The following is a 17,931-nucleotide window of genomic DNA, read 5'->3' on the forward strand; positions in this document are numbered from 1 at the left end:
TAATTTTCATTAAATTAAAATAATAAACAAAATAGGAAGGAGATAAATAATAGTTTCTATAAAAAACTGAGAAAGAAAAAAAAGAAAAACATAAAAACTGTTGTGTTTTTTTATTAAGATCAAGTTAAGGATCCACAAAAACCCATTTCATAACAGTTCTAGAAAGCCTTTGTTCGGAACATCGTATTCCCGCCATTCGCAACGTCACAGAAATAGTAGATGTTTTTTTTGTCTTAGGCTTTTTCTTGTTTTTGCTTGTGGTGTACCAACTAATTATATTTTTAGGGGGCCTCGAAAATCCTCGTTCGTCTGTGATTGGGCTTTTCCGGCGGGAAAGCCTCGGCTCGGAGCATTTAAGCAGTTCAGAATCAACCCCTCAGAAAGAGCGCCGGGGCTCATTAGGGCGCAACGCCGTTCTGCTCATAGAAGAGGGCGAAAGCGACCCTTTGGGTGTGCTTCACAAAACTGGCACCATTCCACCTCTTCCTCAACCACCCCAAACGCCAGGACAACGGAGACAAGCCCGTCGCGGTTCCATGCTGGAACTAAGCGGGTGTGTTGACAATGATGAGATTTCTCATATGTGACACTTGTACAAAATACAATGTAAGAAATGAAACACATAAATATTGTGAATGTTTAAATGTACTCCTACTTTAAATAACCAAAACTAACACACGATATTCAATACACGGCACCTCACCAAATGCAGTAAGGTTTAAAATATTTCCAATAATCTAGTAGTAACACATTTAGCCTAATTTAACGCACAATTTTACAATTTTAAATATTTCTAACACCAGAAACATTTAAAATAAAGAAGTCAAGTTCATGGACACAGGCGCAACTAACTTAAGTTTTATACAGAGTGATTATAAAAGATTGTCCAAAAGTCAATTTACTAGTAACAGTTGTAAATTTCTTGGTTCGCTGTAAAAAAAAGAATTGTAAGTTAATAAATTATTATTCTGATCTCTTGTATTTAATTGTACCGAAAGTTAAAACAGACTTTTTTGGTCCCCACTTAGTTGCGCCTATGCTTATGGCAGCCACTGACATTCTATTTAAACTAAAAAATGAGGCAATTATACTTAAAAAATATATTTGTTTCAAGCTTTCGAAATATACGTTGTCGATAACCATAATTTGATGTTTTACAGTTTTCTGTAATTAATTAATATGAAAAACCATAGTTTCATATTTTTTGAAGATTAATTTGTTTATACGGGGTGTCCCAGCAAGTTGAAAAAGTCTATTAGTGACCTTTAAATGGTAAAATTAAAAAAATATAGTTAGGGATAACGTATATTTGCCCATTTTATGTAAATATTACTGTAAAGGAAATAGGGATTATTTAGTTAATTTTTAATGGTGCTTTCTGCAGGTCAATTACCCGTGATACAATACCTGAAGAAACTTTTGGGAGTTCTCATAGGAGACAATCTTGGTTCACTCAGTCACGGTCTTCTCGTCCTAGTATTTCAAAACAGCAAACAATAGGAAGCGCACTAATGGGAAACGTATCATCTCCATCACCATCCATAACTGATGATAGTTCAGCTGATGAAGACATTGAATGTCTGATGAAAGCAGGATTTCTTAAAAGTGATATCTAAAATACTGATTTATGTGTTACAAGAGTATTTTCGCAAAATATAGACTTTTTAAGGAAACAAACAACAAATTTCGTTTATACTGGTGATTCACGGTGTTTTTAAAATAAAATATATGATAAACAAGTACTGATAAATTTGGCTAATTTTTTGTAAAAACATGACTTGCTTAGTCTAGAGTACGGAGAACTAGATACTAGGAGACGAAACAAGATATTTTGGACCAAAAAAAGTAGTACGGCGGAGTACAAATGAGGGCGCTTGGAGCGTTTTACCATCTTTATATTCTTAATAAACTGTGAAAAACTAAATTTTTCGCGAGAAATATGTGAATTTTTTTTTTTTAATTTAAAATCTGTGCTCCGTTTCATGTTTTTCAAAATGCTGCGAAAACGGTTGAAGATACAAAAAAAATGTAAGAAAGAAAGTTGTAGAGAATAAAATTTTCTACTAAAAAGTCCTCAAGATCATACCTCTATCTTTAATGGTTTAAGCCTCAAAGACGTTCAAAGCCGCTGAAGCCACATTTTTACTGATGATTCAGTGCCAGAGGAACTCTTTAGTAATTTAAACCTAAACCGTTGAAGATAGAAATATGTTCTCGCGGACTTTTTTGTAGCAAATTTTATTCTCTACAATTTTGTTTTTTACACTTTTTTTGTATCTTTAACCGTATTCGCAGCGTTCTCAAAAATATTGGGCGGAACGCAAACTGATAATTGTATAATTTATTTTTAGTACTATCTTCAATATTTTTGAGAACGCTGCGAATACGGTTGAAGATACAAAAAAAGTGTAGAGAACAAAGTTGTAGAGAATTGAATTCCTACAAAAAAGTCCCCGAGGCCATATTTCTATCTTCAACCGTTTAGGTTTAAATAAATTTTTTCTCTCTTGACCACCGGTAAAAGTGACACGTATTCGTCACTTGAGCGTCTTTGAACGTCTTTAGGACCTAAACTATTGAAGATAGAAGTATCTCTTGCGGACTTTTTTTTTGAAAATTTTATTCTCTACAACTTTCTTTTTTATATTTTTCTTGTACCTTTAACCGTATTCGTAGCATTTTCAAAAATATGAGACGAGGCGCAAATTGCTAAATGTTTGATTTTTTTTTTAAATATAGTTTTCAATAAAATTTTTGCATTACCTTTATTTCTTATTACTGAGAATTTAATGCTCTATCTTTTTATAATTATTTTATTTGCGTTTTGCTCATTATTCTCTTAAAACTTAAACGAAGGAACAACTGCGCTATCTGGCCTCACTAACGGAACTATCGAAAACGGAGACGTTTTCGTATCCTAGCCTTTAGGTATCCGTAGTCTAGAGAAAAACCATCTTTTTGATTTTAGTAGAAACGCAACGAATTTGTTAACTTACCTCAGTACTAATAAAAAAGCTAATTGGCTTGTTTAATGTCAAATATAGAATCACATTTTTTGTAACATGTTTGATAATCTTATCATTATTACCCATTATCAGACCCCATTTGACATACTTTTTGATTGTCATCGTGACAGTGCAAACATCATTCGTCCAAATCTTTATTGAAGTATTAATCATAAATTTTTAGTGATAGTGTAGTAATGGATGGCTTAAAACGGTCAAAACTTTCTCGGTGTAACTAATCTTGTTAAAGTCATGCATTATCTGCAGTATCAACAAAATGTAGTCAATCGAAAACAATATTAGATATAAAAGTGTAGATAACTTGTAAATTTATTTTTACTTGGTTTAGTTAAAAATTAGGGAGTTTTACTTGAATAGAAAGTTTTGAAATAATGATTTATGTTTCATTTTATATGATATGAGTATTAACAAAAAGTGAAGTAGGAATATAAATTATTGATGGTGCCTCATATTGACCTCTTAGAATAATTAATAATCATTAGCATTGTCATGCACTAATTGACCACATTATTTTAACAATACTGTTGGCAAAATATTCTGCGTTAGTTGAAAGGCTTGTATATATTCTTGTAGAAAAATATTTTTTCAGCTGACAATACTTAATATTTTAGTTATGTAATTGTAAAATTAACTTGTTAAAGTTGAAATTAATAAATTGCAATTGGTAATTGACGTTTTTTATTTACCCTACATCCCTAACTAAAAGACATCCCAGAAAGTCTCTCAATTTCAAATTTAAGTCCAAAATAGTGATGACAGCAAAATTAGAAAAAAGAGCTACAAGAGAAAGTGTTTTACATTAAAACAATTAAAAAGTAAAAACTTTGTTGTTTGAATTGCATCCAAAGTCTAGTTATTTTGGATTTTTTTGACCACAATTATTGTTTTTAAGTGTAGACAAAATAATTTATCTAAAAGTTTCTGTGTTCAAGCACCAACGATGAAGGCAATTGAGCATAGTACTTAATTTTTAGAAAAGTCCAAACTCGTAACGCATTTTGCAAAAAAAATAAAATAAAATAGTTTTTGGTTGCACACATTTTCAACGAACTGTAATTGTAAAATAATTTATTTCTAAAAACACACTATCCTATTTTTATCGAACGGTAAAGTTCAATATTATTAATGGTCTTTTTTTACAAACGATTACTACCCCTAGTGAGTTTGCATTACCACAGTGACATTGAAACACGTATGTACTGCACAGTTTTATTTAACATTAATTCTTATTGAATATAATTTAAATTTAACACCCTTTTATCTGTTCTGATTAAGTCTAGATTATTTTTTACAATTAATAGTTTAGATAAAAGTGACTCAAGTTATTATTTTTTTCTTAAGGCAAGATTGTATTTTTTACCACTGTAGTATTTAATTAAAAAAATTAAAACATATGTTGTAATTTTTCTTTGTGTAATTGGTACTTTTATTTTTATTATTCTTGTTACAACCTGAAACAATTACAACATTACGAAATATTATAAAAAGTTAACCAAAATGGTGCTAAATCAATGGTAGATATTAGAAAAACAAAAATAACATACGTAGTTTGATCAATAAATTCTTTGTTTGAAAAACAATTTATCAATCTTTTGTCATTACTACTAAGTTGCAAATCGATTGATTTTGCTTCTTATTAGATTCTAATGAATTCTAATGAAACAATATATTTGATTTTTTTATCAAATCTCATAATAAATGAATAATGAAATAGTATTTTTTTTCTAAAATTAAACAAAACATTCCACAAACAAAAATATTTTTACTATACAACTTTGTATGTAGTATAGAACGTATCTAAAAATAAACACAGAACCACTCAGTCATTCCAATCGTCATCATTACGATCAGCCAGATTATTATTATCGTTATAATCCGCATTTTAAACAAAACAAAAATAATTACACGATTTTTATACCTTAGCTAAAAGTTATAATTTCTTGTAGATTTTGAGATGCGACTCAATGAAAGGTATTTTAAGACCCATTTAGACTTATCTAGTGATAATTTTGCAATAATTTAGCAATAATTTGAATTTTACATCAATTTTAAATCAGAGGCATTAGTGCACAAAGCAGGAAAATTATCGTCCGCAATAAAAAACAAATTATTTTTATTTAATTAAAAGTAAGTAAACATAAAAAAATAATTTGATTAAATAAGGTACATTAAACAAGTTATTATTTATAAAGTAGTGTAATTTATTAATTTTGATACAAATATATATTTTCCCATTTTTTACTCATAAAGAAATACCTATCTTTGCTCAAACCGTATTTTCTGCTGAGGAAAAATCTCAGAATTAAATTTCAAGTTTTTGCTTGATTCACAAAAAATGTCAAACATAAAATAATTCTGTCAAGAGTGCCAAGTATGTAGCAAAAGATATTTTTCAAAGACAAAAGTGTCATAAACTGTGAAAATAATTTAAAAACTTATAAAATATAACACTCCTTTATCTATTCTGATTAAGTCAAGATGATTCTAGATTATTTTCTATAGTTAATTGTTTTGATAAAAGTGACTCAAGTTATTTTTTCTTTTTCTTAAGGCAAGATTGTATTTTTTTACCACTATAGTATTTAAATAAAAAAAACTGCTAATTTTTAAGGCGATGGAAAAAAAGTTTCACTTTAAAAAAACTGTAATTTTTCTTTGTGTGTTTGGTACTTTTGTTTTTATTATTTTTGTTACAACCTGAAACAATGACAACATTACGAAATATTATAAAAAGTTACCCAAAATGGTGCAAAATCAATCCCTTTATAACCAATATCGAATTAATTATAAAAAATTTCAAAATCGGTTTAACAATTTGTTATTTTATTAATTAATATTATGCAATAAGTGGTACTTAAAATAATCAGTCAGATTCAATTTTATTGGAAATTCCACATCGAATGACATATTTTATATAGGTATGATTTGGTAGATTTTAGGAAAACAAAAATAACACGTAGTTTGATCAATAAATTCATTTTATCAACCTTTTGTCATTAAACTACCAAGTTGCAAATCAATTGACTTTGCTTCTTATTAGATACCAATGAAACAATACATTTGATTATTTTATTAAATCTCATAATAAATGGTTTAATAAAACCGTATTTTTTTTCTAAAGTTAAACAAAACAATCCACAAACGAAAATATTTTTACTATACAAATTTGTATGGAACGTATCTAAAAATAATCATAGAACCACTCAGTCATTCCAATCGTCATCATTACGATCAGCCAGATTATTATTATTCTTATAATCCGCATTTTAAGCAAAACAAAAATAACACGATTTAGCTGAAAGTTATAATTTCTTATGGATTTTGAGACACTGAGTTTTTAGAAAAAAAAGTCTAAATGCGACTCAATGAAATGTATTTTAAGACCCATTTGGTGATAATTTTGCAATAATTCAGCAAGAATTTGAATTTTACATAAATTTTAAATCGGAGGCAGGAAAGCAGTAAAAATTAACAATTATTTATGTTTAATTAAAAGTAAATAAATATAAAAATAAAAAAACTGCTATGATTTAAAGAAAGCACGAAGCAAGTGAAACTTTTTTTCAGATCAATACACTGATCAAAACACACAAATACCGCGGAGCACTTGCACGAATGAGTAAGAATATAAATGCTACACGGTCAGCTGATGCGAGCCATGGGCGCCGCATTGAATTTTTCTGTTGAGTAAAAATCTCAGAAATAAATTTCAAATCCTTGCTTGATTCCCAAAAATTTGTCAAACACAAAATAATTCTGCCAAGAGTGCCAAATATGCAGCAAAAGATATTTTTCAAAGACAAAAGTGTCATAAACTGTGACAATAATTTAAAAACTTAATACAAGTTCTAATTGACAGCTTGAATTGTCTTTCATTTGACAAATAGTGCCAGTACAAATTTTTGTAAAATCAAGCAAACACTTTTATTTTTTTTTAAATCGACTTCGATCACACATTTTTTTATTTATCCGATATAAAAACTCCATTTGTTTATACAAAAAGTAGTAAAAATCGTTATCAGATGACTTTATCTTTCAAATAAAACAATTTCTAAAATGATTTGACGGAAATAATAATAGAAGCATGCACAATTATGTGTAATACAATTTTTGTTAAGTAATCAGATTTTATTATTACTAGAACTAAAAGGTATTCCAAATAATTTTACCCTAGTACATTTTGCTACATATTATTGTTATTACATTAAATTCCAAATAATCCTAAATTTTTAATGTAATAATTAAAGATAAAAAAATCATACTTTTCATAATAACATTTTATACAACCCTAATTTTCTTACCTTCTACCTTTGCCTATCTGATTGATGACTTCGACTTTTTACGTTTATTCTTAGATTTTTCCTTCAAGCACGAAGAAACAAAAATGGATTTTTCGCTTCTGAGAATTGCAACAAAAAAATTCAATTTCGGATTAAATGGAGTTTGGAGCAAATTTTTTTCAGGTAAAAGAAAATTTTTAAAACCGATTTTGTTTCCAGATTACACGAACTTCCGGATAACTGGAAGCCGGATAATCGGGGCTCTACTGTACTTGAAATGTGTAAACAGATACAGAAAAGATAAGAATCTTTTTCCATGCTTTTGTACCTTGGCAACTAAAATTTTTCACAATACTCAAAGATAAACTCCTATTTTTTCATGTAATCATCTCGTAACACTTCTTTCCATAAAAATAAACTAGAATTCTTAAATTTACCTAGAAATAAAAGTCACCAAAAAAAAATACAAAATTTCTTAATAAAAATTCTGAAAATAATTAAAAAAAAATATGTATGTCATGAAGAAGTGCTTTAAAATGCTTTCATTTTATGTCTTGTGTCATCCATTAAAACGCAAGTCAATGCTTTTCTCAAAAATAAAGCAAATCATGTGTTTTTNTGCAATTTTACTCAAGTTATCATTAAATCTGAGACAAGGTAGGTATAGCTCAGAATCTGCGAATTTTAATCGTTTTAGAGTTTACAGAGCTAGAATATTTGTTTTTAATTTTCTTTTTTACCAAAATACCAAGAAATACTAAGAAATATTTTAACAGTACACGTTTTAAATAAACTTTTAAAAAACATAGGTATAGATAGATAGCACAAATCTTAAGTAAGTGAAGAAATTTTAAAAATAACCCAGAACCGACCAGTCATGATAATAGCAACATTCTTCTATAAAAATTTTTGATTAATCAAAATGATCTAATCCACGTTATCTGATAATTTTTATCGGGTATATTAGGGACCATCAAGATAGATAAAAAGCATATTGTTTCGCATTGTTTCTCTTAAAACAACTTAAGTGACTAAACCAATTTAGTTCAACGTCTATGATAAATGTGAATCTTAAAATATTCTCCTTCAACACTAATTAGGTAACAATATCCAATATTTTAAGTTTTTTAACAAAATACATGACTTAACACCACTCTACAATGGGGAGGAAAGTGTACGATTTAGAGACAAGTGATAAAAACGAGAAAAAAGATGCCTTAACCCCGTAAGTAAAAATTCTTTATCTTCGACCAAACTTAAAATTTCATTCTAGTGAATTTGTAAAATCACCAAGCGAAAAACTCGAAAAAGCACCTCCTGTAGGATTTTTCAAACTGGTGAGTTTCGCAAAATTAAATCATTAATCATTATTATTTTACAAAAGATTGCGACATCAATTCATCGGAATCCTTATCTTTTTCTACTTTCAGTTTCGATATGCCACGAAAGGGGACACATTTTTGATGATAATAGCAGTTTTCGCATCTATAGGCACTGGAATTTTGCAACCCTTAAACACACTGTTGTTTGGAGACTTGACAGGAACTATCGTCGATTATGTTTCAATCATTAACTCAAATGAGACAAACGCCGAACAAAAAGAACACGCCACTGATGTCTTCATTGATGGAATCACAAATTTTGCAATTTACAATAGTTTAATTGGGGTTGGAATGCTCATTCTGAGTTACATTTCCACAGAATGTTTCAACTACGCTGCCTTAAAACAAGTAATTTTTAATGATGTAATCCCCCAAATCACACAAAGTTTTTCAATTTCAGGTTTTCAAACTCCGAACGTTATTTTTAGAGAAAGTCTTCAATCAAGACATTTCATGGTACGATGTGAACAACACTGGGGATTTTTCAAGCCGGATGTCAGAGTGAGTAGTCCCCCAAAATGAAACTCTCTTTAAAATAACCCCAAACAGCGACCTCTCGAAATTTGAAGACGGAATTGGGGAAAAAGTCCCAATGTTTATCCATTTCCAAGCCACTTTCTTGTCTTCCCTGATCATGGCGTTGGTGAAAGGGTGGAAACTCGCCCTTATCTGTCTCGTCTCCCTCCCCGTGTCCATGCTTGCAATCGGGATTATCGCTGTGGTAAGTTGCATTTTAAAGTTTCCCCTTTTTTTCCAACTAACTCTTCAGCTCACTTCAAAACTTGCGAAAAAAGAGCAAGATGCCTACGGGTCAGCTGGTTCAATCGCCGAAGAAGTCCTAACTTCGATTCGAACAGTTATAGCTTTCGGGGGACAACACAAGGAAATCACTCGCTACGACGAAGAGTTGGAGTTTGCAAAAAAAAATAATATCAAAAGACAGTCCATGACTGCGACTGGTTTTGGTCTTTTGTGGTTTTTCATCTATGGGAGTTACGCCCTTGCGTTTTGGTATGGTGTTAAACTGGTTCTAGAAGACAGGAACAAGCCAGATAAAGTCTACGATCCTGGTACCATGGTCACTGTATGTTTTTTCCTTGAGTTTGGCTTCAAATAACCGAAAAATTTAAGGTGTTTTTTGGTGTCATGACCGGTACTATGAATTTTGGTATTTCCTCGCCATACATAGAAGCGTTTGGTGTTGCAAGAGCAGCGGCGAGTAAAGTGTACCAAATTATAGACAATATCCCGAAAATTAATTTATCCAAAGGAAAGGGAGACAAAATTCAGGACCTCAAAGGCAACATTAAATTTAAAAATGTCCGATTTGTGTACCCCTCCAGAGAAGATGTTCCTGTAAGTCAAAAATTAAATTTAAAAATGGAAAAATTGAGAGTTTTGTAGATTTTGCAAGGTCTAGATTTGGATATCCAATCCGGGCAAACTGTTGCTCTAGTCGGGAGTTCTGGTTGTGGCAAATCGACTTGTATCCAGCTCATCCAGCGTTTCTACGACCCTCTGGAAGGCGAAGTAAGTAAAAAACTGTCCCAACCATAGAATTACCATTTTTTTAGGTCAGTTTGGATGGGAAGAATTTAAAAGACTTGGATTTGACTTGGTTGAGGAGCAATATTGGTGTAGTGGGCCAAGAACCGGTCCTTTTCGCCACCACAATCTCCGAGAACATCCGCTACGGAAACAGCAAAGCAACAGATGAAGACATCAGAAACGCCGCTATCAAAGCCAACGCCCACGAGTTTATTAAAAAACTTCCCTCAGGATACGACACTTTGGTTGGGGAAAGAGGGGCACAATTGTCTGGGGGCCAGAAACAAAGAATTGCCATTGCGAGAGCTCTTGTGAGAAATCCTGCGATTTTGCTTCTGGATGAAGCCACTTCGGCGCTAGATACAAACAGCGAAGCTAAAGTTCAAGCCGCTTTGGATAATGCTAGTAAAGGTTGCACGACTGTTATTGTGGCTCATCGTTTGTCAACGATTCGAAATGCAAATAAAATTGTTGTTATTTCGAAGGGGAAAGTTGTAGAGCAGGGGACTCACAACGAGTTGATGGAACTCAAAAGTGAATATTATAATTTAGTAATGACCCAAGTTAGTGCTGTGGAGAAGTTTGAAGGGGGAAAGGAGGCCGAAAACAGGAAGTTGGTGGAGTTGGAAAGGCAGGTTTCGCTTCTGGATGACGAAGAGGTAAGTTTCTCACACTTATGATAGTGATAAATAGTGTAAAAGCAAAAAGGGGGCMCGCGGCTTTGCCGCTCGCCTCCTATAAATGTCGATAAAGCCTGATAGTGTGAGTTGTACTTGAATCCGACACGATTCGACTACAGTTTCTAGTTTAATTATTACTAACTTTTGTCTAAAATCGACAAAAAAATCAAAATTTTAATATTTTTCTCGCGGATTACGAGCAAATACTCTTACTACTAAAATAATTTGATAGTGTAAAATCTAAAAATGCCGACAAAATCTGATAGTGTAAGTTGTACTCGAATCCGACACGATTCGACTACAGTTTCTAGTTTAATTATTACAAAATTTTGTCTAAAATCGACAGTAAAAATCAAAATTTTAATATTTTTCTCGCGGATTACGAGCAAATACTCTTACTACTAAAATAATTTGATAGTGTAAAATCTAAAATCCCTATAAATGTCGATAAAACCTGATAGGGTGAGTTGTACTCGAACCCGACACGATTCGACTACAGTTTCAAGTTTAATTATTACTAAATTTTGTCTAAAATCGCCAGAAAAAAATCAAAATTTTAATCCTTTTTTCGCGGATTACGAGCAAATAATCTAACTACTAAAATAATTTGATAGTGTAAAATCTATAAATGCCCCCCTATAAATGCCGAAAAAATCTGATAGTGTGAGTTGTACTCGAATCCTACACGATTCCACTACAGTTTCTAGTTTAATTAATCCTAAATTTTGTCTAAAATCGACAGAAAAAATCAAAATTTTAATATTTTTGTCGCGGATTACGAGCAAATACTCTAACTACCAAAATAATTTGATAGTGTAAAATCTATAAATGCCCCCCTATAAATGTCGACGAAATCTAATAGTGTGAGTTGTACTCGAATCCGACACGATTCGACTACAGTTTCTAGTTTAGTTAATACTAAATTTTGCCTAAAATCAACAGAAAAAATCAAAATTTTAATATTTTTCTCGCGGATTACGAGAATTTGTTATGAGAAGTCAACAAATTCCGTTGACCATAAAAGTTTTAATGGACAAAAAAGAGATAACTTTGTGCTCAAAATTTAGCACGCCAACGCTGAGGAAGAAGTACAAGAAGCCGAAAAATCCGTATCGTTGATGTCAATTCTAAGAATGAACAAACCCGAGTGGGTGTCAATTTCCATTGGTTGTATCGCCTCCATCGTCATGGGATGTTCCATGCCGGCGTTTGCTGTCATATTCGGTGATATTATGGGGGTACATGTTTTTAAAACAATTTTGTACATTTTAATAACAAATTTGTCCAGGTTTTGGCCGAAAAAAACGAAGACGAAGTCACGTCTGAGACCAACCGTTTTTGCATTTATTTCGTAATCGCAGGAGTTGCTTCTGGAATTGCAACATTTTTACAAGTAAAATAAAACCATGACTTGATTTTTTTTTAATTCAAAATTCTTTGTAGATATTTATGTTTAGTGTCGCTGGTGAAAAACTAACAATGAGACTTCGTAGTTTGACATTTAAAGCAATGTTAAAACAAGAGATGGGATGGTATGACAGAAAAGACAATGGAGTTGGTGCTCTTACTGCTAGATTATCTGGTGAAGCTGCACATGTCCAAGGAGTAAGTTTTTCCCCGGATTAAATTAGTTGAAACATAAATTTTTTCAGGCCACTGGTCAAAGACTTGGTACAATTTTACAATCAATTGCAACAATTGGATTATCAGTAGGACTTTCCATGTACTACCAATGGAAATTAGGACTTGTAGCATTGGCCTTTACGCCTTTTATCCTCCTTACTGTCTTTTTCCAACACAGATTAATGAACGTCGAAAATGAAGCTCATCACAAGTCCTTGCAAAAATCCAATAAAGTAAGTACTATTTTCAACCCTAGAAACATAATCATTGAGAATTGTAGTTGGCAGTTGAAGCAGTCGGTAATGTGCGCACTGTAGTATCCCTAGGACTTGAAGAAACTTTCCACAAACTCTACATCTCATTTTTAATGGAACACCACAAAAGGACTTTGAGAAATACACATTTTCGTGCTATTGTGTTAGGTCTAGCTCGAAGTGTGATGTTCTTTGCCTATTCTGTTTGTATGTACTATGGGGGTCATCTCATCAGGGACGAAGGACTACTATACCAGGATGTTTTTAAGTAAATTTTTTTATTGACGTTTTTCTGATAAATTTAATCATGGTGTTACAGAGTATCACAGTCACTTATTATGGGTACCGTATCAATTGCCAATGCCCTAGCATTTGCCCCAAATCTCCAAAAAGGTCTAGTAGCAGCTGCTAGAATCATCAGGTTGCTCAACAGAGTTCCTCTTATCAAAGACGAAGCCGATGCTAAAGATAAGGAATGGGTAAATATGATAATTGTACACAAACTTCATCCTAAATTAATAATGGGAACAAATTAAATGCAAAGTATAGTAATAAATGCACAGTAAAAATAATAAATGCACAGTAAAATAATAAACGCCCAGTAAAATAATAAATGCACAGCAAAAATATTAAATGCCCAGTAACAATAATAATAAATGCAAATAAAAAATAATAAATCGCAAAGCGTTCAAAAACAAACAACGAAATAGGCCAAAAATGTCGTTATTTTTGCCTTATTCAAACATTTAAGCACGTTTTTGACATAAAAACAAAAAAAATTCGAAAAATTTCGTTTAAACAAGCTTGAGAAATTACAAAATTAAATCGACATTGGTTCGTTTTTTTTTGTTTGTTTCACTCGACTTACTTCGTTTTTGAACCAGAGGCTCATTTATTTTGTAAAATCTTGTCTAAACACGCTTAAAAATCACAAAAAGAATTGATGTTGATGTTATTTTCCTAGTTTTACTGAATTTAAGTGGTCTTTGATATAAATTAAGACAAAAATAAGCAGAAAAACCACAAAATTTAGTCGAAAACAAACCAAAAAATCAACAAATTAAGTCGAAAATTATATTATTTTTGCATTTCCCGAGCTAAAAACACAATTATTTCGCAAATTTTTCTCAAAACAAGCCTAAAAAACACAAAATTAGGCTGAACATAATGTCACTTTTGCCTTTTTCGAGAGTTTAAGCAGATTTTTACACGAAAATACCGTTTTTTCCCGAAATTTTGCCATATACCGAGTCAAAAATGACTATTCTTTTTTAAGACAGAAACGCAATTATTTCGTAAAATTTCGCTAAAAACAAGCAAAAAATTCAACAAGAGGTCAAAAATGTTGCTATTTTTGCCTTTTTCTGGTGTCAAAATAAATAAATGTAAAAATAATAATATAAAAATAAGTACCAATAATAAACAACATTCTTGCGCAGGGGCCATACATTGTTATGTAACCAAGAGTGAAAATTCTTTAAATTTTATGTTGTTTTACTAATTTTGATTAATGTTACTGAGCGTTCATTATTTTTACTGTGCAAAATTGGATTTTTTCTCAACAAATTACAATAAAATACTTAGCATTGACTATTTTTACAAAAATTTATTAAATACTGATGATTTATCATTTTATATTGATCGCAATTAATTAAAGGAAAATGGGGCCATCCAATACGACAGCATATACTTCTCATACCCCACCCGTCCAAACATCGCAGTCCTAAAAGGCCTAAACTTGTCAGTAATGCAAGGGAAAACTGTAGCCCTAGTTGGGCCAAGTGGTTGCGGAAAATCAACAATAATCCAACTAATCGAAAGGTTCTATGACCCACTTGAAGGCACCCTTACAGTCGACAACGAAGACATAAGAAATATCAAATTAGAATCGCATCGTTCCCATTTGGGGATAGTCTCACAAGAACCAAATCTATTCAATAGAACCATCGGCGAAAACATCGCCTATGGTGACAATTTGAGAGACGTAACTCAAGAAGAGATTATGGAAGCTGCCAAAAATGCAAACATACACAACTTTATCGCATCATTGCCTTTGGTAACCTAACAAGTTTATTTCAGGGCCGTAACCAGGATTTTTTTCGAGGGGGGTTTCTAGTTGGTCAATGAAAATGAAAAGAAAGGCGGATTAAAAAGCAAAAATCTCTAAGTACACGTTTTTATTTTAAATTGAAATAAGAGATCCTAATTAAACATAAAAAAATTCAAATTAACTCACAAAAGTAACAAAAATAAAACAATTTTTTAATACTTTTTATTGTTACAAATTTAAACAGGAGATAGAATATTCATTTTTAAAACAAAATTTTTTTATGTGCATATATCAAAAAATGCTACGCAAGGGGTGCGTCTTTTAATATGTTTTTTTTCCATATTTCCGAAATCATTTTAAAAAAAATTCAAAGTTTGGTACAGATGATAACTTTTACACACCTAAACAAGTACAAAAATAATATGTTGAAATTTTTAATTAAGGGCTTCCTAAACTAGATAAGATTAGGGTAAAAATTTACTCTATTTTGCCTGCGGTTTCTTGCCACTTTCAGCAACAAAATTTCATAGTTTTTCAAAAAAGGTCTTTTGTGTTTTTCCGATAAAATTTACGGATTTTTAGTAAAAATCGGTTTAAAAATTTATGTTACAGATCATAAAAATTAAAAATTAAATTTGTTTTACCGTTTAGGACGCCCCTGATTAAAAATTTTGTTATTTGGCATTTGTTTAGTACATATGAAAGTACCAAATTTTGTAATTTTATCTATTCTGAAATATTAGGAAAAACCCTTTAAAAAACGTACCTTTTTTAGGAGGTGTAGCTACCTTTCATAGCATTTTACGAAATACTTTTGTCTTAAATTTAAATATTCTATCTCTTTAAATTTGTACTTAACAATAAAAATGAAACACTGTATAATTAACACATGAAAAATTAATCCACAAAAATTTAAAATTGACTCACTATAGGAATTATTTTGAAATTACGAAAATGAAGTTGGAATTAAGTTGAAATTACAGGAATTAATTTGAAATTATAGGAATTATTTTGGGATTACAAAAATTAAGTTAAAAATAAGTTAGAATTACAGGAATTTATTTAAAAACGATAGAATTAATGTGGATTATGTATTAGATTTATTGGAATTTCGATGTTTCTTTAAAAACTGAAATTATTTGTTAATTACTGGATTTTTTCTGCAATTACTGGAACTCTTTTTGTAATTATCCGAGATAGTTTCTTTTCAAAATTACGTTGAATTTCTTAGAACTATCGAAGATAATTTAGAATGACAGGAATTATTTTGGAATTACGAACATTAAGTTGGAATTAAGTTGAAATAAGAGAAATTATTTTGGAATTATAAAAATTAAGTTATAAATAAGCTGGAATTACAGGAATTAATTTGAAAACGATGAAATAAATGTGGATTATGGTTTGGATTTACTAGAATTTCGGTGTATTTTTTATTGAAATTATTTGTTAATTAATGGATTTTTTCTGAAATTACTAGAATTCTTTTTAGAATTATCGGAGATAATTTATTTTAAAAATTATGTTGTATTTTTAGAATTAATTTGGAATTGTGGAATTAATCTAAAAACAATGGAATTGCGATGAATTTACGTATTGGATTCACTGAAATTTTGGTGGATTTTTTTGAAATTATTGATTAAAAATTTTGTTATTTGGCATTTGTTTAGGTGTACATATGAAAGTACCAAATTTTGTAATTTTATCTATTCTGAAATATTAGGAAAAACTCTTTAAAAAACGTACCTTTTTAGGGGGTGTAGCTCCCTTTGATAGCATTTTTTGAAATACTTTTATCTTAAATTTAAATATTCTATCAACTATTTAAATTTGTACCTAACAATAGAAATGAAACATTGTATAATTAACACATGAAAAATTAATTCACAAAAATTTAAAATTAACTCACTAAAATAACAAAAAAAGTAAATTTTTAACACTTATATAACAAAGTGCTCAGCATTTCAGGAGAGGTTTGAACCCCCTAATCCCCCCCCCCCTTGGGTACGGCCCTGGTTTATTTAGTTCGGGGAAAAACTCATTTGTGTTTTCAGGGTTATGAAACTAGTCTTGGTGAAAAGGGAACTCAATTGTCAGGAGGCCAGAAACAGAGAGTTGCAATTGCTAGAGCTTTGGTACGAAATCCGAAATTGTTGCTTTTGGATGAGGCTACTAGTGCTTTGGACTCGGAAAGTGAAAAGGTAACTCATTTTGGACTACTAGACGGAGGTTATTGGTGTTTTTGGACTTGTAGGTGGTGCAGGAGGCTCTTGATAATGCAAAGAAGGGAAGAACTTGTATAACAATAGCTCATAGGTTGACCACTATTCAAGATGCTGATGTTATTTGTGTCATAGACAAGGGAGTAGTGGCAGAAATTGGGACACATTCTGAGCTCCTAACCCAAAAAGGACTCTACTACAAGTTGCATTCGCTCCAAAACAAATAGTAGAAATTTGAAATAATTGACAAGTTATGTACAAAATATTTATTTATTGTAATAAAGTTATTTTTTTAATGTGTGTTCTGATTGTTAAAAAAACGCCAAGTTATAATAAAAAAATGTATTTACAAAAGAATAAATAAATATTACACAAATACATAAAAAACAACTACATAACGTACAAGTACAGAGTGGTTATAAATGATTTTCATCTAGCCAGCTTTGGAATTTTTTTGCATGTAATTTTATTTGTGCCGCTCTAATTTTTTGAAAGCTCTAGTTCTGTCATTAGTGTCACATATTAATTAATAATAAATTGTTGTTAATTAAACTTTTATTGTTTCAACTAATTTCCAATAATAATTGATAATAATGTATACTTTGGAAGAAAACAAGTTTATAATTGAAGTCGATTTTCGAAGTGGACGCTTAGTAAACGGCGATTTTTCAATTTTGAGTTAAAACAAGCAAGTACCCCTATTTTCGTAAAGCGGCATTTATTTTTCATGGAAAATTCACAGCTGGCTAGATGAAAATCATTTATAATCACTCTGTACATTGTTATAACACAGCCATACTTATCTTGCTCGTATAATTTTTATCACTGTTTTGCAAATCGCAAAACAGGACAAAACCTACTAGACTGGT

At 30.8% G+C, this 17,931-nt stretch overlaps 2 protein-coding genes across 9 annotated transcripts in view; both read left to right on the top strand.

The window, feature by feature from the left end:
* LOC123007173 (sodium/hydrogen exchanger 3) overlaps positions 1 to 2,289 on the top strand; it is a 37,000-nt gene extending 34,711 nt beyond the window's left edge. For 7 of the 8 annotated variants that reach the window (XM_044402294.1, XM_044402329.1, XM_044402347.1 and 4 more), the window contains 2 exons: positions 286 to 553; positions 1,385 to 2,289. In XM_044402294.1, the coding sequence (XP_044258229.1) occupies positions 286 to 553; positions 1,385 to 1,616 (500 nt within the window). In that variant the 3' untranslated portion in view covers positions 1,617 to 2,289. Of the gene's footprint in view, positions 1 to 285; positions 607 to 1,384 lie in introns of all 8 variants that reach the window. The other variant, XM_044402356.1, reaches the window with a different exon arrangement.
* A 6,028-nt stretch (positions 2,290 to 8,317) lies between these two features.
* On the top strand, positions 8,318 to 17,362 carry LOC123007163 (ATP-dependent translocase ABCB1). The gene is made up of 18 exons (XM_044402283.1): positions 8,318 to 8,531; positions 8,580 to 8,643; positions 8,737 to 9,036; positions 9,089 to 9,189; positions 9,238 to 9,409; positions 9,458 to 9,772; positions 9,820 to 10,044; positions 10,093 to 10,218; positions 10,263 to 10,895; positions 11,984 to 12,154; positions 12,205 to 12,309; positions 12,360 to 12,521; positions 12,569 to 12,772; positions 12,820 to 13,061; positions 13,113 to 13,272; positions 14,451 to 14,849; positions 16,895 to 17,041; positions 17,095 to 17,362. Exons 1-18 carry the CDS (start codon positions 8,467 to 8,469, stop codon positions 17,287 to 17,289), a joined length of 3,786 nt encoding a protein of 1,261 aa, XP_044258218.1. The 5' UTR covers positions 8,318 to 8,466; the 3' UTR covers positions 17,290 to 17,362.
* Positions 17,363 to 17,931: the final 569 nt, after the last annotated feature.

This window comes from Tribolium madens, unplaced genomic scaffold (assembly GCF_015345945.1).
Source record: "Tribolium madens isolate multiple individuals breed KSU strain unplaced genomic scaffold, Tmad_KSU_1.1 Scaffold_11;HRSCAF=98;Tcas5.2_LG3b, whole genome shotgun sequence".
In the NCBI taxonomy this organism is placed as follows: Eukaryota; Metazoa; Arthropoda; class Insecta; order Coleoptera; family Tenebrionidae; genus Tribolium; species Tribolium madens.